This window comes from Coregonus lavaretus (genome assembly GCF_964263955.1).
Source record: "Coregonus lavaretus genome assembly, chromosome: 27".
NCBI classification, from domain to species: Eukaryota; Metazoa; Chordata; class Actinopteri; order Salmoniformes; family Salmonidae; genus Coregonus; species Coregonus lavaretus.
Genome location: NC_140014.1, coordinates 12,343,696 through 12,369,935, shown reverse-complemented (window position 1 = coordinate 12,369,935; position 26,240 = coordinate 12,343,696). Strand labels below are relative to the sequence as shown.

General features: G+C 43.1%; 1 protein-coding gene across 6 annotated transcripts; it reads right to left on the bottom strand.

Annotated features, from left to right (window-relative positions):
* Positions 1-224: 224 nt before the first annotated feature.
* Positions 225-25,927, bottom strand: grhl1 (grainyhead-like transcription factor 1). Of its 6 annotated transcripts, XR_014610019.1 has the most exons (16): positions 25,759-25,873; positions 22,857-23,043; positions 22,295-22,368; positions 21,708-22,077; positions 21,062-21,144; positions 20,527-20,683; positions 20,170-20,281; positions 18,570-18,664; positions 13,017-13,227; positions 11,564-11,691; positions 7,482-7,510; positions 7,183-7,271; positions 3,661-3,746; positions 2,284-2,348; positions 1,284-2,087; positions 238-1,178 (listed from the first exon to the last, which is right to left on the bottom strand). XR_014610019.1 is itself a non-coding variant. In XM_084143844.1 (15 exons), exons 1-15 carry the CDS (start codon positions 25,776-25,778, stop codon positions 1,973-1,975), a joined length of 1,860 nt encoding a protein of 619 aa, XP_083999970.1. In that variant the 5' UTR covers positions 25,779-25,927; the 3' UTR covers positions 225-1,972. The 6 variants fall into 6 exon arrangements, 5 of the variants coding, with proteins under 5 accessions (XP_083999970.1, XP_083999972.1, XP_083999968.1 ...); XM_084143844.1 differs by having other exon boundaries at positions 225-2,087; positions 7,183-7,274; positions 12,981-13,227; positions 25,759-25,927; XM_084143846.1 differs by having other exon boundaries at positions 225-2,087; positions 7,183-7,274; positions 25,759-25,927.
* Positions 25,928-26,240: the final 313 nt, after the last annotated feature.

Genomic DNA, 26,240 nt, shown 5'->3' with positions numbered 1-26,240 from the left:
AGACATATGGACCTGTGGAAGACTGGGGCTCCAGCCACGGCTGAGTTTGCTCTGTGGCTGAAGGGGAATGTTAATGAAGCCAAGGCCCAACATGAGGCTTACATCCCAAATGGCACCCTATTCCCTCTATAGTGCACTACTTTTGACCAGAGCCTCTGGTCAACAGTAGTGCACTATATAGGGAATAGGGTGCCATTTGGGACATGAGCCACCAACATACAGACCACCAGTACAGCTCCTGGAGCTTTTTTTATTGGACAGTTGGACACTATATGATACATGAGACAATATTCCCAACATCTGAGAAAAGACATTTAAAAAACAAAGACATGTACAAATATTTCAACCTACCCTCGACATATACTGTAAATACTATGTTAGAACAATTTCATACAAAAACAAGAAACATAATAAAACATTATATTAGGAATAATAGTAACATTCTGTTTGATATATACGGTAAAAAATAACCCATTTCCCATTCTCTTAATAAATATATACACATTAAGTACTCTGGTACAAAAAGGAGCTTCTACAGTACGCAAGGACACATTTTTTCAACATTTTCAAATGGACACAAATGTAATGTTATCACATTATTACTGTACCTGATGTGTGTATACAACGACATAGGGAGAATCTGTCAATCTGAATGGGTTTGACCTTAACTATCTGACTTCCTATGCACTAATAGACATTCTCAAATCTATTTTGTTGTGAGTCTGCAACCTGTTCTGAAACCTATTCAGGCCATAGCTGAGTGAAGGGTTGATACTTTTTTCTTCTACTTAATAAAAAACATGTAATACTTATGAAGAGGCCATATGCTAAAGCGCTATAAGGGAAAATGTCTGCTCTCGATTCTATTCAGAAATCCATGTGAAAACCACATGCAGTACATGCTCATACTCAACACACATATGGTAACAACAAACACAGATAATATCATACTAACTGCCAGACTGAGTGTACATACATACATACATACATACATACTAAATACTGCCAGGATGTTTAGTATCAATACAGTGAGCCAACCATCCCCTCTATTTGCAATACAATTAGTGTTTGCAATGCATGCTAAATATCCTCTTTAATCGATTAAGATCTATCTTCAGTGCTATATGGAGTTCCAATGGGGCAGACACAATGCAGTCTGAGGCATAAGGATAGCTAGCCTGGTCCCAGTTGTGTTTGTACTGTCTTGCTATGTTTGGCAAGACAATCACCATAGGAATTGGCAAGATAGCACAAACAGATCTGGGACCAGGCTAAAGGATAGCATGCATCTCCAACCACTCTACTATGATGCTAATGCTAATGTCAAAATCAATGCATTATTAGCCTGTTTCTCTTACGTATTCCATGAACAACACAAAGATACTGAGAGAAGGTTTGTCTGCATAGCATCAGGTATTATAGCCACACAACAAATACGCCACACATACTGTACTGTAACAAAGATTCTCAAATGGCCTTTACATACATATATTACATAGCTATTACAAAACGAAGAGGGCTTCTTGTTACACTCGATTCTTATATATAAAAGTTACACAAAATGTATCAAAAGTCTACATCAAGCCATCGACACAATGCCATCATCATATAAGAGCAGTGGCTTTGTAACTTGGCTTAGTGACCTTACAGATAACAAAGAACACTGTCTCTCAGACAGGTGGACAGTTAAGCCTTGTCCCAGATCAGTTTATGCTGTCTCGACAACTGCAATGATCATTGGCATGACTGATAACAACAGATCTGGAACCATGCTAGTGGACTGTAGATATTGCGAATAGTGTCAGAGACATTCTGTTCATGTTCGGTGACTGGGCTAAGGCCATGTGTATGTGTATGTGTAAACCACATTTCTTTACATTTACAACAACTTTACAAGCTGCCCAATGTCCACACTCTATGTAGACTGGGCGGTGACAGTGTCAATCACTCCCCACCCCTCCCTTTGGGCCAATCAGATTTCAGTCAGGGTGAGTTTGTACACACCCCCTAGCTCCTCCATGGCGATCTGGAAGGTGTCTTCATTGGAGTAGTGCTTGATGATGTTGTCATCCATGTTGACTAGAATCCTAATAGAGGGACAGATAGGGATGTCAGTATCCTAGAAATAGAATCTAGTCAGTCTATTTCCATGGTTATTATCTTATTATGTAATACATAATGTAATACATAAAAAGCCTGATTCTCCACAAATATAACGTTTACTTGTTGTAGAATGATCTTAATCATGGTAAATAAACTTAACCATTGATGTGAACCTCTTACCCTTTCTTGCATTTCTTGTAGACTTTCCCCACTTTCTCGAGCGGCACGTTGTATTTCTCTGATATCTAGAAGAAGCGGAGCAACAAAGACTTGTTATCCAGTAGTCTCTTGTTTGAAAGAAGAGACAATGTATGTGAGGGTGGTTGAGATGTTTGAAATAGTATTTGAACCTAGGTCTGGTGCTTGCTTTGTTTTGAAGTAACATTATGTTGTATACTTGTTGTTTTTTTGTGTGTTTTTTTTATTATTTAAAATGGAACTCAATAACTCCTTTATAATGTAACTCAATAACTCCTTTATAATGTAACTCAATAACTCCTATAAAAAATGTAACTCAATAACTCCATTATATATATCTTTTTTACAATGCCTTAATGTTTTGTTTTCCATCTTCTATGAATAAAAAAAAGATCACCCTAACAAATTAATCAAAATTCAACCAGGAAAGAGAAGAGAAATGGGAAGAGACATATGATGGTATCTTTGCCACCCTTTGCCCCCAGCTGCCCACTCTCCCCTCCCCGGGAAACTAAGAGGCCCTGTCACAACTCATTTGGCCTGTTGTGGAGGCGGTTGGGGACCCATGTTGAGTTCCCCACAGCCTGGTGTCCCCTGCTGAGGGATGTCCACTATACCCTTTGTCTTAGTGCACTACGCCAGACAGACCCCCTAATCAGAACCATAGCCACCATGGCCCCCCACCTGAAGGGAGACCCTACACGTGGTAATGCCTCTGTCCTCCTTGGGCACCCCCCTTTCTCTTTCTCCATCCGTCCCTCCATTTCTAGGAAATAATCATCTAGGTTGAGTTGTGTCTCCTCTCTGTCTCTCTCGCTCTCTCTGAGATGCTGGCTTGAATTATGATAATCAAGCTGAGCGAGATAGATAGTGGCCATGGGTAATTTCAGGGTAGACGATAGAGGAGTTTGTGTGGCAGAATGGGCCGTGACACAAACAGAGCCACCCACACTAGTGTCACTGGAGTGATGCGATGTGACCAGCCTCCCATAACATACACCATATGTCTGGCTGTCTCCCTGGGTGTCCCTCCCTGACTGACCCTATGAAACCCCACTAGGGACAGGCTCACCCTGTTTCTAAGCCACTATCATGGTGGTTCTGTGGGTGTGAAGTTTGACTTTATGAGTAAAAGTGATCTGTTTCATAAACTTTAGTGGAGGATTGTGGTTCTGAACCTGCAGTTGTTTGGAGCATGTTTTTGCACTAGGGTTGTGGGTTTGATTCCTGCATGGGCCACATACAATGACGATTAACTGTAAAGCACTTAGGGCTTAATGGCCATATTACTGTGTTATTACTATAATATTATGATATTATTATATTATTATGCTCTAGTTGTATTGCGTAGAAACTTACTGCTTCCACCAGGCCTTTCAGTGTGGGGTTCTTCAGCATGACAGCATCAAACACCTCCTCGGTATCCTTACGCACATACAGCAGAACTACATAGGAGAGAGGAGGGGTACAGTGAGACATACTGATCACACATACACACAGGCATGTACACACACACACACACACAGGGACACATACACAAACATACATAAATATACACACAAACACACTCAAATGGGGCTAGGTTTCGCAAAACCAAAGTCATAGCAGGACACACACCCCAAATCACACAGCACATGAACTTATTGGCAGAGTCAGATATCTGCTAAGCAGCCTGACTGGTGGTGAGGCCCTTTATGTGGGTTTGAACTGAGATTCTCACTATGACCCTGTCTCAAGTGACCCATACCTCACAGTGTTCTATCAGATCTGGGACAGTAATACACATTCGCACAAACACACATATACGTACACACACACAAACACACACATGCACGTGAACACGCATACGTGCAACGGACGTCACGCTGCTTGCCTAGCGAGTACCGCTTCCTCCTGCTACACACGCACACACACACAGCAGTCTGACACCCAAACCACAATGAATAACTAACAACAACCTGCCCCCATGACCTCCTGCCCCTGTCACCCTAGCCCAGGACATTCCAGTCTGGGAAGGGGCCAAACTCAAGGCTCTGGTCCATCTGGTACTCTGGTACTGGGAAGACCAAGTCATTCTCTAGACCAGAGATTTGTTGTCTGCCCAGCCTCTTCCCAGACCTCTGGGTTAGCATTGGCAGGATGCCTGGTCAAACTCAGCCCCAGTCTGTGATCCTGAGCGAGGCAGCACACTGCTCAGGTAGGGCTGGAGTGTAACTTCCCACACGTGGAGGATATTCAAGCACTCTACCACGCTGCCCACTGTCCACCCACATTCACTCCAACCTGATACTCAGAATAGATGTGCTCTAAATAGATCTATTGGTTCACTGACACTGGATATGATATCAAAGGGAATTTGGCAGCCCTAGTACAAGTGACCGTAAAGGGGATTTTGACCAAGGGTGTGTGTGTCTACCAGCTCTCACAGTCTCACGTCAGAATTAGACGTTCATCCATGTTTCTCAAACGTCAAAATTCGAAGTTGTTCCAAACGTCAAATTTCAAAGTGTTTAAGGTTACGTTTAGGCTTTAATTCCGAATTTTTAAGGTTAGGGTTAAGTTCAGGTATTAACGCCAAATTCTTAAGATTAGGCATTAACTCTGAATGGTTAAGGTTAGGGTTAAGGTTTGACTCGACCTTCGCCTCTCCCGAGCCCGTTGGGAAGTTGCAGCGAAATTGGGGGAAAAAATTATTTTTTTCACTGGATTCAAACTTGCAACCTTTGGAATCAACGCCCATCCACCATCCCCGTCCACAACACTCTAGCAAAACCAAAACCTACTTGAAGGTAACAACGCTCACTGTTGCCCCTAATGGTCGGTTTCCGCATCATCTCCTGACGTCCTAAGACATGGATGGACGTCGAATACTGACTTGTATCATGGGTGACCTGGCTGGTGTGTGTTCTGACTTCAAGTTTCTGCAATGGTGACTATGACATCATTCGCTATACTAAGCTTCCCGTACTACATTTAAAAAAGCCTTTTCGTTAAAAGCTTCTCAATACAAACAGTGTGCAAGTCGTGTGTGCTTGCATGCGTGCGTGTCCATATGCTGATGAAGGGTGAAGAGTGTGTCCTTGTGTGTGAATTGTGAGTGAGAGGTGAGAATGAACAGTGATATTGGGTTATGCCGTCGGGAGGGGGGAATACAGCATGAGTGTGTTTCAGGGACTGGGTGAATAAAGGTGTCAGCATTATTCAGTTCGGCTGGTGCCAAGCCAAACTCGGCTAGCCGAACCGAACAAGTGTGCTTGGGTACTCCCTTAAAAGACCTTCGCTTGAAAAACGAGAAGAAAGCGTCAATAGTACTGTTTGTCCATTTTGAGACGCCGTAGTCAGTATACACTTCCTCAAAATAGTCAGAATTAATAAAAGATAACTCAATAAATTTGTCATACATTTTTAGAGATCTTAGTAGCGCAATTTTACATCTAACTAAGATGTTCGGTGCAGTATTTCTCAATGAAAAAATGTGCATGAAAACGAGTCATGTCTCGTTGAATGACAACAAAGACTTTATTGAAGAATCCCTACGTTGACCAATCACTGACGAAGGGGCGTAGACTTCGGCTCCGAACTTCGGCTTGCCTCCAGAAAAAAATGTGTGTGCCCGAACAGCGCAAAAACCCTCACCGAAGTCCAAAACGAACAAAAACGTCACAAAATGTCGTCATAATATATGCACAAACTATACCAAACTGTTTCGGCTTGGTAAGCATGCAGATGCCTTAAGGAGTCATGTGCCTCTATGTCTATGGGCAGTGTTTGTAGGGAGGGTAGGTGGCCTTCAGGGAGCAAGCCATAACATTCACAACAACGCACGCACACACACACGCACACACAATAACACACTCCTCCCTCTGCATACCTCCCCCTCTCTCTGGTCTCATACCAGGGAGGATGGTAAACAGTGACTGTGAGACACCTTATCAGTAGTGCATACACAGTGTATTGGTGGGCACACACACACACACACACACACACACACACACACAGACAGACAACGAACAGTAGACTCATTTACAAAATAGCCTCCAACACTCTACTCAGCAAATTGGATGTAGTCTATCACAGTGCCATCCGTTTTGTCACCAAAGCCCCATATACTACCCACCATTATTACCTGTACGCTCTCGTTGGCTGGCCCTCACTACATATTTGTCGCCAAACCCACTGGCTCCAGGTCATCTATAAATCACTGCTAGGCAAATCCCTGCCTTATCTTAACTCATTGGTCACCATAGCAACACCCACCCGTAGTATGCGCTCCAGCAGGTATATCTCACTGGTCATCCCCAAAGCCAACACCTCCTTTGGCCGCCATTCCTTCCAGTTCTCTGCTGCCAATGACTGGAACGAACTGCAAAAATCTCTGAAGCTGGAGACTCTTATCTCCCTCACTAACTTTAAGCATCAGTTGGCAGAGCAGCTTACTGATCACTGCACCTGTACACAGCCCATCTGTAATTAGCCCACCCAACTACCTCATCCCCATATGGTTATTTACTTTGCTCATTTGCACCCCAGTATCTGTTTTTGCACATCATCTTCTGCAACTCTATCACTCCAGTGTTAATACTAAATTGTAATTATTTTCCACTATGGACTATTTATTGCCTTACCTCTATAACTTACTACATTTGCACACACTGTATATATATTTTCTATTTTTCTATTGTGTTATTGACTGTACGTTTTTGTTTATCCCATATGTAACTCTGTGTTGTTGTTTTTATCGCACTGCTTTGCTTTATCTTGGCCAGGTTGCAGTTGTAAATGAGAACTTGTTCTCAACTGGCCTACCTGGTTAAATAAAGGTAAAAAAATAAAGAAAATAAAAAATAGAACACAAAAACACCCCACATACAGACATCATACCTTTCTTGGGCTCGTCCATTCTGGCCAGCTTATTGGGAGGGGAACCAAACTCATCCTCATTGGCGTAGGGTAATCTCTTCATGCCCGAGCTGCTACGGACACACACGAAAAGTTGGCTTAGAGCGTTTACACACACACACACACACACACACACACACACACACACACACAGGCCCTCTCACAGAGAAGTGGCAGGAAGGTCCTAGACCATACTGTCTTTATTTTCTCCAGCCGTTTTCCACCCACTTAAATCAAATTACAGACAAACAAGTGTAAAATGTGTGTTTCCAGGAACTCACCTTTCCTCTCCATCTTCTTGTGAGAAGGGCTGCATGGAGAGAAAGAGAAGTGAGTGAGAAAGGGAAGTGAGTGAGAAAGAAAGTGAGTGAGAAAGGGAAGTGAGTGAGAAAGGGAAGTGAGTGAGAAGGGAAGTGAGTGAGAAAGGGAAGTGAGTGAGAAAGGGAAGTGAGTGAGAAAGGGAAGTGAGTGAGAAAGAGAAGTGAGTGAGAAAGGGAAGTGAGTGAGAAAGAGAAGTGAGTGAGAAAGGGAAGTGAGTGAGAAAGGGAAGTGAGTGAGAAAGGGAAGTGAGTGAGAAAGGGAAGTGAGTGAGAAAGGGAAGTGAGTGAGAAGGGAAGTGAGTGAGAAGAGAAGTGAGTGAGAAAGGGAAGTGAGTGAGAAAGGGAAGTGAGTGAGAAAGAGAAGTGAGTTAGAAAGGGAAGTGAGTGAGAAAGGGAAGTGAGTGAGAAAGAGAAGTGAGTGAGAAGGGAAGTGAGTGAGAAAGAGAAGTGAGTGAGAAGGGAAGTGAGTGAGAAAGAGAAGTGAGTGAGAAAGGGAAGTGAGTGAGAAAGAGAAGTGAGTGATATGGGTCAAGGGTGAAAACACACATTCCTACATATCAAAGAGGTGATTTTATCTGATATGGACCGCATTTGGAAATAAGTGCAAGAAAATAGGTCGATTGGACTTTGTGGGCAGTGACAACAATCCTTGGGGAACTCTTCAATCAAATTTAATGACAGTGTTTTGGATATAATAATAATAATAATAATAATAATAATAATAATAATAATATGCCATTTAGCAGACGCTTTTATCCAAAGCGACTTACAGTCATGCGTGCATACATTTTTGTGTATGGGTGGTCCCGGGGATCGAACCCACTACCTTGGCGTTTCAAGCGCCGTGCTCTACCAGCTGAGCTACAGCTGGTATACTTTACTTATTCTGACTCACACTTATAGGATTTTCTTGTTCAGGCCATTCTTGCAGCACAAGAGGAGTGATATTTCTCTGAAACCGACAAACCCGGTAACTTGTGCTATAATCAATATTAGCTCTGGTCCAGGTTGTTAGTGTGCACCCCTCTACTATGTAGTGGAGCAGAGCGCACTAACGACCTGGACCAGAGCTAAATCAATGTAGGCTATTCTCAGAGGAAACCCAGTCACCCTGCTAATCAGTCACAGATAAATGTGCTGGAGGTTTACTGGGTTGCTATTTTGGATCCAACTGCCAATTGTGCACCAAAATAAATGTTTTCCCTCCAGGCTGGATCAGAAAAGTAAACAGGAAAGGTTTATTTTCAGCTCAGTCCACTCTGCAGCTCAGTAGCGCCATGTGGCCCAGAAATCAGTGAACTCATTGAGCTGGGTCATGTTCATTAGGCACCAAACGGACTGAAACAGGGAGGAACACTACCAATGAGAAACACAGATTTTTGTTTTCTGTTGCAATAATATGTTTTTAAACATTTAAACCTAATGAACAGGACCCTGGTGCCACTGTAGCCAATAGGGTGGCGGTGGGTGTATGGGCAGGCATAAGCTACGGACAACGTGGCAGGCAATTTGAATGCGCAGAGATACCGTGACGAGATCTTGAGGCTCATAGTCGTGTCATTCATCCTCCGCCATCACCTCATGTTTCAGCATGATAATTCACGGCCCCATGTCGCAAGGATCTGTACACAATTCATGGAAGCTGAAAATGTCTCAGCAAAACAACACTGTCTATCCTGGTCCCCAATGTTGGCAACATACCCACTGTACAGACAACATTCTCAGAGCTTTGCAATGACTTGGGCCCTGTTATATACTAAACCATCCTTCCTTACTAATTTCCTTGAAATATTAGTGATCTATTGAGGTTGAAGAAGTAAATGTGGCTTTCACCAATTCGGTCTGATTTCTGATGACCTCACAGCAGGAAGGAAGGAAGAATCCATTGCTAGTGTTCAAACAGGGCCCTGGAACATTTGGTCTCAACATGAGACCTAAAAACATGTTAGATTGACTCTGTATATTCTTGGCTCTAAAAATCAAGGGGAAATGCTTCACTCTATGCTTCCTGCATCCAACCTGAAGGCCATGTTATGTCACGCTGGCTGGGAGCACTGCTAGAGGTGTGCTGTTGGGTAATGTTGAGAGACCTGACATACCACACGCAGACAGACAGAGCTACACTACCCTCTGTCTCCTCTCACCTTGGTGTCAAACCAAGTCACAAGTGCAACAGGTGCAGTCTACTCTAGACATAATGTATTAGGTGCCTTATTCAAAGAGCACCGGGCTTAAAATAATCAATTACGTTAAAAGTATATATTTTTTAATCTGCTATACATGCTTAAGAGTGATTCCAAACATGTTTTGATTCATTGAAGCACCATGTAAGATCTTTGGCACATAAACACACACATCAGCCAATCCCAAGGCTATCTCCCCCTATTAGAACACACTGGAAAGTCCCAGTCTGAATAACCCCTGATCCCATGATATTACAGGATTACAAAGTCCTGGCCAATTGGCAAGTCTAGCCTGTGAGTTTTGGTTGGCTTGAGGTCACCTTGTGCTGAGTAGGAGTTGTGAAACTCTTTACCCACCGGGAACCACGTAATGTGACGCACATCTTAATGCATGTCATAACAACAAGATGCCCAGCGCTTCAAGCCAAGCCTCCTCCTCCAACCTCTCTCGCTCTCTCCCCACCTGCAAAATATTAGTTGCATCTTGCGCCCTACACTCGTCTGTTCAATGCATGTAAATAGCTTGCCCACTCCATAGCAAGCGGCTCTAGCCACAATGATTGGTGAAGTAATTTAATGTCGAGCTAAATGTACAAAATATTGTATTTCAAAGGTTTAAAAAGGAATAGAAAGGAACAATATAAACCGCTACTATTTTTGGGTTCGAACCAGTTCAGAACTTCATTTTGCTGGTCGGAACAGTGGAACGGAACCAAAAAAAGAATGGTTCTGTTCAGAATGAAACGATTGGAAAATAATTTTTGTTCCAACCCCTGCTTAGTACCACTCTCTGAGTGGCGAGCTCTAACGCAATGATCCAGAGTGTGGTGTCTGGAATATGTCTTCTGACTCACACCCTGACCCTACCAGCTGGGGAGGAGTGACCGATAGGAGGAGCGCTGGGTATGCAGGGTCACAACACGGCACAGACATAACACATTCCCCTATAGGATTTCAAAAGTCCATAAAACCTGGGAATATTGTGAAAGTTTCTGGAATTTTGATCCCCCATAATGCACAGCAGATCCCCTTAAAATCCCTGGACATCAATGGTGTTCAGGGCTTGGACATCAAACACTAAGGTTGGGTCTCTAACTCATCTATTAACAATGCATAGGCAGAGCCTCTACACTCTAAAGTAAGATAGCCTTAGGGGGATATCCACCCACTAAAGAACACCTGGTATTTAGTGAAGGAGTGTCAGAATGAGGGGCTCTTAGAAGTCTGAAGGAAACATGGTGGGGGGTGGTTTGGACTCTTTGGTAGTCAGTGGCTGGTGGGAGTTGCATTCAAATGCCCTTTGATAAGATTTGTATCATTGAATCTGCACCAAGTACAGTATGTGCTCTTATCTTATCACAAAACATATCATTTGTATACTTACCGGTACTCTATAGTAAATTCTACCTTGCACTTGCATGGCAATTAAGTAGGTATAACTACGATGTATTCTAAATGCATGGCTGTTGTGGTCCACTTGTGCAGCCTACATACAGCCCAATGCAAATACACAGGTAGATTTTTTGGAATCCGCTAAAAAAAGGGTTGGCGTTTATAATTTTGTCCCAATTAATCTGATAACAGCCTTATCACCACACCTACAGTATATCAGGAAAATTAAACTGTTTTAATATCAGTTTGAATGTCACAGGTACCATCCCATAACATTTAGGTGGTATGCATACTTTGCATAACCCTGCATTCGGTTACCTGGCCAAGGATGTTGACCCTGTCATGTCTGGGTAGAAGTTGCCTTAAGATACATATCTAGGGTCAGCTTACCCTGCCCAAATCCTAACCATTCACCATTAGAAGGTGAAATGCAAGACGGACCATAGATCAGTGTATAGGGGTACTCACATGGCGCTGGACGTTGGAGAAGTGGATGTCAGGGATGAAGAGAACCGGCTGAGTCTCAAAGTCAGTCATCATCTTGAAGGTTGTGACATCATTACGCTTCTGAAGAAGAGGGACTTTGACGTCACCATCTATGGGGGGGGGGGGGTCGAAAATGACAAATGATGAGCCTTGTTGATGTGTATCGTTGCAAGAATAGATCATATAACACTGAACAAAAATATAAACGCAACATGTAAAGTGTTGGTCCCATTTTCCATACGCACAAAAAGCTTATTTATCTCAAATATTGTGCACACATTTATTTTAATCTCTGTTAGTGAGCATTCGTCCTTTGACAAGATAATCCATCCACCTGACAGGTGTGGCATATCAAGAAGCTGATTAAACAGCATGATCATTACACAGGTGCACCTTGTGCTGGGGACAATAAAAGGCCACTCTAAAATGTGCAGTTTTGTCACACAACACAATGCCACAGATGTATCACGTTTTGAGGGAGCATGCAATAGGCATGCTGACTGCAGGGATGTCCACCAGAGCTGTTGCCAGAAAATTTAATGTTAATTTCTCTACCATAAGCCACCTCCAACGTTGTTTTAGAGAATTTGGCAGTAAGTCCAACCAGCCTCGCAACCACAGACCACGTGTTTGGCGTCGTGTGGGCGAGCAGTTTGCTGATGTCAATCTTGTGAGCAGAGTGCCCCATGGTGGCGGTGGGTGTATGGGCAGGCATAAGCTACGGACAACGTAGCAGGCAATTTGAATACGCAGAGATACCGTGACGAGATCTTGAGGCTCATAGTCGTGTCATTCATCCTCCGCCATCACCTCATGTTTCAGCATGATAATTCACGGCCCCATGTCGCAAGGATCTGTACACAATTCCTGGAAGCTGAAAATGTCCCAGTTCTTCCATGGCCTGCATACTCACCAGACATGTCACACATTGAGCATGTTTGGAATGCTCTGGATCGATGTGTAAGACAGGGTGTTCCAGTTCCCGCCAATATCCAGCAACTTCGCACAGCCATTGAAGAGGAGTGGGACAATATTCCACAGGCCACAATCAACAGCCTGATCAACTCTATGTGCTGCACTGCATGAGGCAAATGGTGGACACACCAGATACTGACTGGTTTTCTGATCCATGTCCCTACCTTTCAAAAAAAGTTATCTGTGAGCAACAGATACATGTCTGTATTCTCAAGTAAAATCCATAGATTAGGGCCTAATGAATTTATTTCAATTGACTGATTTCCTTATATGAACTGTAACTCATTAAAATCTTTGAAATTGTTGCATGTTGCGTTTATATTTTTGTTCAGTATATTATTGTGTGTGTATGTGTGTGCTTGCGCCTGTGTGTGTTTATGTGTCTATGCTCATTTCTATGTGTCTATGCTCAGTGGGCACTCACATGCTCCCATACTGGCGGTGAGGTCGGTGCACTTGCCCTTCCTGCGAGACTGCTTCCTCTCCTCGTCTCTGATCTTCCTCTCAGCTCCCTTGTCACAGAACACCTTGATCTGGCAGAAGGCCCGGTGGATTGGCTTGTTACTGCGGTTGTTGTAGCTGTAGGTGTCTATCTGCAGATTCAGTGGAAGGCCCTTCACCCCCTTCTGGGAGGAGAAGTCTGTGCTTAGGCAGTTGACCGAGATGAAGATCTGAGGAAGAGGAGGAGGAAGAGGAGGAAGATTCAGGATGTTGTTTTTTCAGTGGGAATTTTATTTGTTGAGTAATTCAGGTACCTTAAAACCATGCATAACAACAAATGGTGTGTGTGGGGGGGGGGATTTGTGTACCATTGCCTCACTATGTTAAACACTATAGTGATTGTGCACAACGCATGGTACAGTATCTTACACTTAAGGCATTAGACCCTGTTTATTCTGTATAGAAATTTATTTTTATAGTTGTAGAAAAAAGCTAAAATAATGCAAATGGTGAAATTGGATTGTATTCTTTGTCAATGACTGATGTTCCATGCACAGTAAATTAGGTCATATTTTTTCGACAGCATTCCCACTGGTTCCACTCCCACTGAATTCCAAAGAGCATAGAATCTCTGTCTGGTTCCTTGTTTTTGTACGTGCAGTCTTTACTGAACTAGTGTGTGTCTCCCTCTTTTGGCAGACAGTGGTAATTACATGTTGACTCAGTTCTACTAGCAACCACTAAAAGAAGGTTGCTGAAAGCAATTTCAAAACATCGCTTTCTTTAGAAAGTACTATGTCAATATGCTTACTTAATATTATAACCACTGAGAAACGTTAACTGCAAGTTTGCACAGATATCATGTAGTGACAACTGTTAATTTATTTCTATAATCACATAGTAACTATATAGTAACTACATTTTGTAGTTAATTTTAAGCTGAATTGAACTAGTTTTCTAAATGAGATGCTTGGTTTAATCAAATAGCCGACCGGTTAACCAAAGTAGTAAGTAACTATATGGCTTACTTCATGTAAAGTCATGTCTGGCGCAACATAGTCTCATGAGCTACATGTTCCATTTAAATGTTTTTGCAATTACTCATCTTCAGTAAAGGTGATCTCATCATATAATGACCTATTCTCATGATCCTAGGAGTATGTCCTATCAAGAAACCCAAAGGGTGTCAACATTTGGGAAAGGCTGCTCCTGCTTTGACTTCTGTTTCACTTCTGCCTTCAGAGTAAACTGTGTGTGCCTACGTTTCAAATCACCAGGGGGCACAACGAGAGAAGGTAAAGCATCTTTCACACACACGCATACGTACACAAACGCAGTGACTATGTGTCCTATCAGTCTTACACATCATCCTTAGTGTGACACCTTACACCTGGCTCATCTGTGGTTCTAACAAACAGGCAGAGTGGTGGGTACACAAAGGTGATTCTACACAGTACAAACAGGTGGTTATACACAGTACACACACACAAGGATGAACATCCTCTATCCTATGGACACAGGCCTCGGGTCATGAGACGAGAAGACCACATCCTGGTTATGTGTGTGTGTCTGTGTGTGTCTCCCTCAGGGGATCCAAGGGATTTATGAACTGCGGTACTGTCTTGTCTGCCCGTCTATTTGTTAGCCTAATTGTGTTAACATCCCAGGTTACAGTCGAACAATCAACAGTAGCAGTGTCATAGCACTACACGAACACAAAGCGCTAGCTAAAACGTCTGGGAGGTTGACAGTTGACACCATCCCTCACAACCGTCTGGGAGGTTGGCAGTTGACGCCATCCCTCACGACCAAAAAAACTGGTCAGGAACAGTGGAATACTGCTCTTCCCTCGAACCCGGTCGGACAGGATTCCATCGTTAGCTGTCAAATCCAGTTTTCTGCCCCCCTGCCGCGTTTCCTCATTCCAACTCCCATTGTTGGGCACGTCTTAGCCCCTAAGGCCTCCCTTGTATGTGCATCACATTAGCTAAACAATGGCAATGACAGGTAAAAGAATGTGGCCTCAACGGCAGACAAACACCTACCTACAGTTGAAGTTGGAAGTTTACATACACCTTAGCCAAATACATTTAAACTCAGTTTTTCACAATTCCTGACATTTAATCCTAGTACAAATTCCCTGTTTTAGCTCAGTTAGGATCACCACTTTATTTTAAGAATGTGAAATGTCAGAATAATAGTAGAGAGAATTATTTATTTCAGCTTTTATTTCTTTCATCACATTCCCAGTGGGTCAGAAGTTTGACTTTGACTTTGTTGTCCTTAAGCCATTTTGCCACAACTTTGGAAGTATGCTTGGGGTCATTGTCCATTTGGAAGACCCATTTGCGACCAAGCTTTAACTTCCTGACTGATGTCTTGAGATGTTGCTTCAATATATCCACATAATTCTCCTTCCTCATGATGCCATCTATTTTGTGAAGTGCACCAGTCCCTCCTACAGCAAAGCACCCCCACAGCATGATGCTGCCAACCCCGTGCTTCACGTTTGGGATTGTGTTCTTCGGTTTGCAAGCGACCCCTTTTTCCTCCAAACATAAAGATGGTCATTATGGCAAAACACTTCTATGTTTGTTTCATCAGACCAGAGGACATTTCTCCAAAAAGTAAGATCTTTGTCCCCATGTGCAGTTGCAAACCGTAGTCTGGCTTTTTAATGGCGGTTTTGGAGCAGTGGCTTCTTCCTTGCTGAGCGGCCTTTCAGGTTTTGTCGATATAGGACTCGTTTTACTGTAGATATAGACACTTTTGTACCTGTTTCCACCAGCATCTTCACAAGGTCCTTTACTATTGTTCTGGGATTGATTTGCACTTTTCGCACCAAAGTACGTTAATCTCTAGGAGACAGAACGTGTCACCTTCCTGAGCGGTATGATGGCTGCGTGGTCCCATGGTGTTTATACGTGCGTACTATTGTTTGTACAGATGAACGTGGTACCTTCAGGTGTTTGGAAATTGCTCCCAAGGGTGAACCAGACTTTTGGAGGTCTACAATATTTTTTCTGAGGTCTTGGCTGATTTCTTTTGATTTTCCCATGATGTCAAGCAAAGAGGCACTGAGTTTGAAGGTAGGCCTTGAAATACATCCACAGGTACACCTCCAATTGACTCAAATTATGTCAATTAGCCTATCAGAAGCTCCTAAAGCCATGACATCATTTTCTGGAATTTTCAAAGCTGTTTAAAGGCACAGTCAACTTAGTGTATGTAAACTTCTGACCCACTGGAATTGTGATACAGTGAATTATAAGTGAAATACTGTGTCTGTAAACAATTGTTGGAAAAATTACTTGTGTCATGCACAAAGTAGATGTCCTAACCGACTTGCCAAAACTATAGTTTGACACAAGTAATTTTTCCAACAATTGTTTACAGACAGTTGCCATACCAGGCAGCGATGCAACCAGTCAGGATGCTCTCGATGGTGCAGCTGTAGAACCTTTTGAGGATCTGAGGACCCATGCCAAATCTTTTCAGTCTCCTTAGGGGGAATAGGTTTTGTCGTGCCCTCTTCACGACTGTCTTGGTGTGCTTGGACCATGTTAGTTTGTTGGTGTTGTGGACACCAAGGAACTTGAAGCTCTCAACCTGCTCCACTACAGCCCCATCAATGAGAATGGGGGTGTGCTCGGTCCTCTTCTTTTTCCTTTAGTCCACAATCATCTCCTTTGTCTTGATCACGTTGAGGGAGAGGTTGCTGTTCTGGCCAGGTCTCTGACCTCCTCCCTATAGGCTCTCATCGTTGTAGGTGATCAGGCCTACCACTGTTGTGTCGTCGGCAAACTTAATGATGGTGTTGGAGTCGTGCCTGGTCATGCAGTCATGAGTGAACAGGGAGTTCAGGAGGGGACTGAGCACGCACCCCTGAGGGGCCCCCGTGTAGAGTACCAGCGTGGCGGATGTGTTGTTACCTACCCTTACCACCTGGAGGACGGCCCGACAGGAAGTCCAGGATCCAGTTGCAGAGGGAGGTGTTTAGTCCCAGGATCCTTAGCTTAGTGATGAGCTTTGAGGGCACTATGGTGTTGAACGCTGAGCTGTAGTCAATGAATAACATTCTCACATAGGTGTTATTTTTGTCCAGGTGTGAAAGGGCAGTGTGGAGCGCAATAGAGATTGCATCATCTGTGGATCTGTTGGGGCGATATGCAAATTGGAGTGGTTCTAGGGTTTCTGAGATAATGGTGTTGATGTGAGCCATGACCAGCCTTTCAAAGCACTTCATGGCTACAGATGTGAGTGCTACGGGTCGGTAGTCATTTAGGCAGGTTACCTTAGTGTTCTTGGGCACAGGGACTATAGTGGTCTGCTTGAAACATGTTGGTATTACAGACTCAGACAGGGAGAGGTTGAAAATGTCAGTGAAGACACTTGCCAGTTGGTCAGCGCATGCTCGGACTACACGTCCTGGTAATCCGTCTGGCCCTGCGGCCTTGTGAATGTTGACCTGTTTTAAGGTCTTACTCACATCGGCTACGGAGAGCGTGATCACACAGTCATCCGGAACAGCTGATGCTCTCATGCATGTTTCAGTGTTACTTGCCTCGAAGAGAGCATAGAAGTAATTTAGCTTGTCTGGTAGGCTCGTGTCACTGGGCAGCTCGCGGCTGTGCTTCCCTTTGTAGTCTGTAATAGTTTGCAAGCCCTGCCACATCCGACGAGTGTCGGAGCCGGTGTAGTACGATTCGATCTTAGTCCTGTGTTGACGCTTTGCCTGTTTGATGGTTCGTCGGAGGGCATAGCGGGATTTCTTATAAGCTCCTTGAAAGCGGCAGCTCTACCCTTTAGCTCAGTGCGGATGTTGCCTGTAATCCATGGCTTCTGGTTGGGGTATGTACAGTCACTGTGGGGACGATGTCATCGATGCACTTATTGATGAAGCCAGTGACTGATGTGGTGTACTCCTCAATGCCATCGGAAGAATCCCGGAACATATTCCAGTCTGTGCTAGCAAAACAGTCCTGTAGCTTAGCATCTGCTTCATCTGACCACATATACTATTCTATCCTACATATCCTTCAGATATACTATATATTATATCCATATGCTGTCCACAATGTCTATACATCCCATCACATACAGTATATATATATATATATACAGTACCAGTCAAAAGTTTGGACACACCTACTCATTCAAGGGTTTTTCTTTATTTTGTAGAATAATAGTGTTATAATTATTCAAATAGCCACCCTTTGCCTTGATGACAGCTTTGCACAATGTAGAAAATAGTAAAAATAAAGAAAAACCCTTGTATGAGTAGGTGTGTCCAAACTTTTGACTGGTACTGTATATATTTCTATATTTCCTAATTATTTTACTTTTAGATTTGTGTGTATTGTTAGATATTACTGCACTGTTGGAGCTAGGATCACAAGCATTTCGCTATACCAGCAATAACATCTGCTAAATATGTGTATGTGACCAATACACATTTGATTTGATTTGATGTGTTGTAGGGATAAACAAGTTGACCTACAACTTTCTCTCCATCTCCCTTCACCTTTTTCCTCTCATTCCTCATACCCAAGGTATGTTTCCTGTATCTCACCTTAGCCTCCTCGTTGATGTCCCAGGTGAAGGATATGGCGTTGTAGGAGATCTCCTCGATGTTGCTGATGGTGTTGAAGCTCTCCTTGTAGTCAGCTGGGAACGACAGGACACATAATGGACTGTACTGTTAGCATTGACATTAGACTTTCAATGAAAAGGGGCTGCGGTCGTGGCTAAGTTATGAAACTACAGTAAGTTGGCTAAGTTGATGTATGGAGTGGTGGAAGGAGACTTCTGATATTTTATTGGAGGAAGGATGACAATATTATAAGGATAGGGTTGATTTCATTGTCTTAGTAGCGTTGCATAAGAATGAAGCTCAGGTCAGTAGCTTGTTTTAGATACAAGTACTGAGAATGTGCTCCCACACTAGTGAAGTCGATCCTCAAAGGTGTGGATAAAAAAAGCTCCCTCTGTGGTATTGGCCTCCTAGTCTCGCATTATTGTACTTCCAAGTCTTTCAGAGCCATTTTCACTCTGCCATTTTACAAAATAACGCGAGAAATTCGGAAATCTAGGTGCTTGGTCGCCAACTTTAAGTTCTGACCAATCACAATCAACTTCCTTACTAGGGATCACCAATACACTCTCACACCTTGGCCTATAGCCCTTTACTACAAACCACACTGTTTAAGTAGGGCGCCTCTACGTTTTTGACTGACTGACTACTTTAATCCAAAGCAAGCAGGGTGTATCAACAGTCACCTTTCGCCCATAGTCCTTCCATCAAATTCAGACTGCAAATGAGACAATACACTTTCCTCTGTCAAGCAGAATTAAGCTTTCTTTTCACAGTGTGTGCGTGCAGAGTAAGATTGATCAGTCTACCTCCAGAAAATTAAGTTACTGGATTGTTCTGACAGGGAGCCACCATGGAGCCCAGTTTACACAGGTATTATTAACAAACAGGGCAACTGGCCTTGTCCCATTTCCACCCACACTCTCACCCTCCCTTATCCAATCAGGTGTATTGTTCTAAAGAGGTTTGTTAAGATTCAACCAATGAGTATTAATGAATAAGATTAAGTTTATATGGACTAGGGAGGACCTGATCCTAGATCAGCACTCCTACTCTGAGACACTTTTTGAATACAGGCCCAGTTTGTGTTGTTCATTGGGTGGATCTGTCTGTCTGGCTCCTTGGCTAGCTGCCTGCTCCTCCTTGAGCTGAGACAGAGACAGCATGTGACAGGAGGGAGGAAATGGAGGGTGATGATTGCACAACAATTCAGGGAACAACAGTGAATCAGTGGCAGTGCAGGATGGTATGGTAAGAGTGTTAGGTAGATATGATCAAATGCATTCGTCACCATTCATGAAGTACTTCTGGAGACTTTATGTAACATAAGAAACTATGGCCTAATTTAGTAAGCATTTGTAATGGGAAATTTGCACCTGTTATTTCCCAGAAGTAATAAAACAGGTTCATTAACACTTTTAAAGGGTAAAGCAATGAATGTTTTAGCCAGTGTTTTGTTTTTCCTTGTGCTTCGCACCGTAAATCAGGCCTTTAATGTATTCTTTAGTCCTTTAAACTTCCCTTTAGGAGTTATTGTGGAGATGTGTGTGATGTAGACTCCAGTAGCATGGGCTCTTACCAATATCAAGACACCTCTGCTTGGCTGTGTGCTGTCTGGAGTGCCAGTACTTCCAGTGCTTCAGCTGGTCATCTCTGCACTTCTCTTCCCCGAACACCACCATCACCACACTCTGAAATGGAGCACACAATCCCAGGGCCATCAAACATGTTAGCTCAACTGACACATTCAATTTAACGAGATCAGACCTGTTAGTAGCTAAAAGCTACTATTAGCAAAATAGCTACCAACTCGCCTAAGATTTCTCTGTTTATTCTGTCTAACCTTTCACCAGAGGTATCTTTAACATGAGACCTACTCATATCATGTATTGGTACTTCAACAATGAGACTAGCTAGCTTTGTGGTGTGGTCTTACCCTGACTTTGCTGATGGGGTGGTGAAGCTGCTTGCTGTTGTCCATCTCCCTGAGGCTGATAGGGTAGAACTGACCCTTGTTCAGGTACGTCATGGTGCCGTCACCTGTCTTCTGACGCAGCGACTTGGACGCCTCCAGGGTGTACTCAAAATTATTCCTAATAGAGAAATAAGTATTGGTTACAATAGTACATTTGTATTTTCCTTTAGGGAAAGAGTAGCCTGAAATCCAGACCTGTTTTGTGCTGACATTCCACTCCTTGTACTCTGTGTCATATGTTTGGCACAAAACAGGTCTGGATTTCAGGATATGGAAAGGGTATGCCTTCACATTAAGGCCCCACTCATCAATCCCTTCCCATTGACTTGATCGTGACCCAAACTCCTCGTAGCGTCACAGAGGCCCTGTTGTTTGGCATTGTGCCTTTTACACTGAGGGAATCTGGTGACTCCCAGGTGACTGTGGTGAATGAGGCTATTTTCAGTAGTCTTCTATCAGGGCCTGAATGGCGACAGCGGGCGGCCGGCGGGCTTACCCCGGCACGGTGTCAAAAGCGGTGTATTCCTCTGGCGCGATGGAGGCCAGGCGTAACTGGAGATCCCCTGGGAAGGAGAACACCTGCGGCACACAAAGAGGAGAGAGGGCTTGGATTTAGACAAGCATCCATGACGAGGCTGTAGCTAGTGCTTTCAGGGGTTAAAGGGAGTCAAGGGAGCTCTCTCTCTCTTTCTCCCTCTCTCTTGCCCGCTTTCTCTCTTTTTCAGTGAAGGGGAAACAAACCACTTCCCTTCCAATCCCTCCCTCTCTCCTTCCCTCCCTCCCTCCCTCCCCCTGTGTGAAGGGGGTTGTGTTGGGTTATCCCTTTTCAAGGTAATCCCCCTCCAGGTTAAATAGAGAAAGAGAGAGAGGAGAGAGAAAGGGCCTGGGCTATTGTAGGGGGGAAATAGTACAGCACTTTATTGTGTAGGCCAGACAATGGCATAATAACACGCTGGTCCGCTATTTTGGCATATTCAAATAAAACAGGGAGGGCTGAGATCCACTGTTGTAGGCTCCAGAGGCTCAGGTAAAAGGGGTATTGTCTGACGGGGGAGAGAGAGATCTGAAAGTGGGGGAGGGTTGGGGGGTTTTAGATGAGAGAAAAGGCTATTGGATCCTTGTTGTTGAGTATGTTTACACACCTCTTGGTGACCGTCCTTATAGTTCTCTGGGAAGGTGGAGTCGGGGGTTCGGGACTGGGTGCTGGGGCTGAACTGGCTGTGGGTGAGCTGCCGGGCGAACTCCACCGTGTGGCTGTCGGACTCAGAGCAGTGGTTGGGGACTGTGACAGAGAAGCTGTTGGAGGGCCCCTCCATCTTGACATTGGGGTAGTTGGGGACGGTGGCGATGGAGACGGTGACAGTGGTGTCTGGGGAGGGGAAAGGGACTCCCCTCTTGTTGTCATGGCCATGCAGCTGGTTGGGCAGGAGGATGTTAAAGGGGCCCTTCAGAACCTGGATCCTGCTCTCCGCTGACGCCATGGAAGTCTCTTGCAGGGGGGTCATCAAGTGCCTGAGCAAGAACAATTAAAAATAACAATTAAAAAAAACAGGGCAGGTAAAATGTCATTGGTTTAATATGAAATAAGGACCATAGACAGGTGGGGCGTGGGTATCGCGTGGATATCAACCAACCAACACACACACACACACAGAAACAAAACATAATGCTAAAATGCATTACCATGGCAAATTCTGGTTTGTAAAAGGGATGTTATACCTACATATACCTTTTGTTGGGATCCACATCAGAGCCCAGTGAGTCTGTCTTGGTCTGAGATATTGTTCTCTTCTCCCGGGGAACCTGCATGGGAAGGTAAACACAGCCGCTGTGAGTCTGACCACATCCAATAGAACCATCTCTGTCTACATGGAAAACAAAATGGCAACCAGTCAATGTGCTGTGGCTGCTTCACAAATGAAGTCTGGAAGACACAGGTCTTGAGTAAAGCTACTTCAGTCGTTTAGTTTACATTTACATTTTAGTCATTTAGCAGACGCTCTTATCCAGAGCGACTACAGTTAGTGAGTGCATACATATTTCATAGGCCGTACTAGTGGATAAGGGTTTATAAATCATTAATAAACACAATGGTTCAAATTGTGTGGTTGTCATTTTGATGCTTGCCAAGTGGGGAGCTTATTTGTGGCTGTGCTGTTATGAATCATGAATTGATAATAATCAATTACAGTGCAGCCATATACACCTTATAGGAGTGTCATGACACCTGTGAGGGAATACAGCTCCTGTACCGGTAATAACCAGCCTTGGTTCTGTCACTTCTATGTTACCTTGTAGTAGTCGTAGAGGAGGCCCAGGGCTGCGGCGCTGTCCTCGTCCCCGTTGATGCTCATCATGGCCTTGGTGGCGGCCGTCAGGGGATTCTCCAGGAACGACTTCCACGCCTCGTCCTCGTTGGTGAATGGCCGCCGCTGACCGTAGCTGGGATCATTCTGCAGCACCAGGACTGCCCTCTTACTGGCAGAGGGGGAGAGAGGAGAGAGAGAGAGGTTAGGAGGAGTGCCGTGACAATGTCATGGGAGAAAGCAACTCGTGCTACATATAGTACATGTCAAAACCAGGAGCTGCAATAATAATAATAATAATAATAATAATAATAATAATAATAATAAGCTACACATTTAAGATGGACTGAGTTATAAATATGTTAATATAGTTAATGTGACCCTGTTTCTCTAACTGGTTCACTTAAAAATCAGACAGTGAATCATCAGATGGATACGCCAGACTGACAGCACGTAATATATCAACAGACAGTCAGAGCAACAATCACTGCCTTGTTCACAACCAACTAACAGTTGGAGAGATCAACAATGTCACACTTTATCTTCCAGACCTGTTGTACAAGCAAGACGATTGTGCAACAAATCTCAGCAATTTGTGAGATTATGGCATCTCGGAGAAAAGACTGGCTCTTCCAGTGTGACAGCTCATGATGATCAACAGTTTCCTATTGGTTACCCGTCTGCTATTGAATGTTTCCTATTAGTTATCTGTCTGCTGTTAAGCGTTTCCTATTGGTTACCTGTCTGTTGTTAAGTGTTTCCTATTGGTTACCTGTCTGTTATCTACACAGAAGGATCTAGTGCAACATTCCAGGGTTTATCAGACTGGGTTGTTGTTTTATTTTTAGAGAACCTGTTTGAGAACATTTATCGCCATCGTCATCATCATCATCACCAAGCTTAACTGAATACACTCCCAAAGAAAGCAAGTAATGCATCCTCTCTCGAAGAGGAACAAAAAAAAAAAAAAAAAAAAAAAGACTTGGCTACACCTTCTTCTGGTGTTTAGTGAAGGGGCTAGGTGTATGGGAGGGGGTCAATGTAGTTCTAATTTACATGTTGGTAGGTAACTCTACAGTATAAGAAATCAATACAAATCTTATTCTTCTAGGACTTGATAAGGCACTTATTATTAACCTATTAGGCCCAGGTCTACACCATTGTATTATGAGAAGCAATGCAGTCTTTCTGTCAATTGTGGGTGAAGGTCAAACTTGGAATAGTGTAGTGTGTTATATGACATGATCACACAATTACTCAGTAGTTTTATTTTTAACTGAATGATTTTACAGTCACAAACAGAACCCTAGAGCTTTCAAGTGGGATGTGGGAACAATATTGAAAGTGCAAACAATGACGACTTCTCAGACCTAAAGTCTACACTGGGCATATTTATTTCATTCAATAAATATATCTACAAACAAAATGTCTCCTATGATCCTATAAAATAAAAGCTAGCGTGAGATATGATACCTATAGCTTTTCTATCCTCAATTCACATGAACGCTTCTCCAGAGTGGCATACACTGAATTTATGGATTGATTTCCTTTTGTTTCCAAGCTATAGTTACTACAGAAAAGGCTTTTATTCTGACTGGTCAAGGTAAACATATTATTAGTAATCCAATATCTAATTGTTTCATTCACAAACTGTTTCCCGGGTAAAATTGAGGCGTTAGGGATTTTCAACCCGATATATTCGTTAATAACTGGCAATATAACTTATAGGGTATGCAATACATTGTTAAAACAAAGGAGCATTAACGTTTTTTCTATTTGGAAAAAAAAGCATTGAATTGGACACTGAATAAATAGCGTTGTCTACATTGTTTTCCCAGAAATGTTGAAGAGGAACCCCAATTGCCTCTCACACCGTTGTTGGATGTCAGGAAATAGGCTGGCCTAAATTACACATTTTACATTTGGAATTACATTAAAAACATAAAACGAAAAAGTTGTTATTTATTGGCCTACTCCCCCCCCTTTCAACAATGGCCTATTTGTGAATATCAAAATCCCTTTTTTTTCTTCATATTCACTATCTCAATCAATTAAATAATTCTGTCAAAATAAATTATTCATCCAGTGACTGTATGTCTGTATGCAATACAACGGAGAGAATGCTTGCTTACATTGTTCCTTTGACTATAGGGGCCAACGCCTAACAGGTGTATGATTTCACTGGAGTCAACAGTCTCCTTGTCATTGCCCTCAAACTGACAAAATACATCCACATTTGACCACTTTGGAGCAAAGATTAAAATCATTCTAAAAATCATTATTTATATTTTTTCGATTAAAATGTAATTTTCGATTAGAAATGACATTACAAGCATGGATTAGGCATCACATACTGCATTTCAAACCTAAAATAAATAGGAAAATATATGCATAATGCCTCAATTTCAATAAAGTAGCCTAAAACAATAGGCAAAACGTATGCCTTGCAAAGGTAAAGCCAAATCAAACACCTCCAGGGGGTATTAAGACGAATTTCTTCAATTATTGTAAGCTAAATCAAATACTGACAGACGGAACGGCAGAACAGTACTCTGAACAGGCGCCTGAACTAGCACGACAGGTGGAGAGATACAGTACACCTGTGCCATGCAGGCTGGAACACGACAAGTGAAACTGTGCTTGTAAACTCTCAATGGCGCTCTCACGGATCCCAAGCACGATAAATACAGATATTGAATCATCCTCGTTTTGTCAGACAGGCAAAAAGTAAACTTTCTCACACTCTATTAGAATCCACATGCACCAAGTAAAACCCCTCAAAAACAGTCAAATATCGACGGCTCATTTTTGCACCAAAGTAGAGAATGCTGTATGAGTTCAACACATTGGTTCTAATGGACTTGCAGTGGTGATTGAAAACACTTACTTGTCATGCTCCTGTGACATCTCGGTTGGTGGAACTGGACTTTCTAGTTGGTACTGTAAATCCGATCCTTCTTCTTTCCCAGAAAAACTCAATTACGACTCGGAATGAGGGCCAGAGCAAAAGTGTCTCTGAACGAACGGGTTTTGTCGGCTTTTCTTGCTTTTGGGGTATAGTGTGAGAATATGAGGCCGGTTTTACCTGTGACAGGGCATCGGATTGGATTACAACTCGGTAAGGGGTGGAGCAAAATAGTCAATAACGTGTTGGTACTTTGTATTGGTCTACCTTTGGGCTTGGTTAAGAGCCAGTGCATAAGACAACGAGGAGGACAGTGACACAGAAAGTGACAGAATTAAAGGTGACCCACAATACAGTGATTTTATTGTAGCCTATACTATCTATCACAATTTGTACTATTTTAGGGTAAGAAAATGTTCAAGCCAAATTTGCATACACCTTGACTTAAGATAACCATCAAGCTA

Bases quoted from the DNA above. Each gene is read 5' to 3' on its own strand.
- grhl1 (XM_084143842.1), bottom strand. From the start codon at position 25,778: ATGTCACAGGAGCATGACAA. The intron at 20,684-21,061 runs GTAAGCCCGCCG...TTTCTCTATTAG, and splicing joins GCTTTTGACACCGTGCCGGG to GAATAATTTTGAGTACACCC. The intron at 11,692-12,980 runs GTGAGTGCCCAC...CCCCCCCCATAG, and splicing joins CACCGCCAGTATGGGAGCAT to ATGGTGACGTCAAAGTCCCT.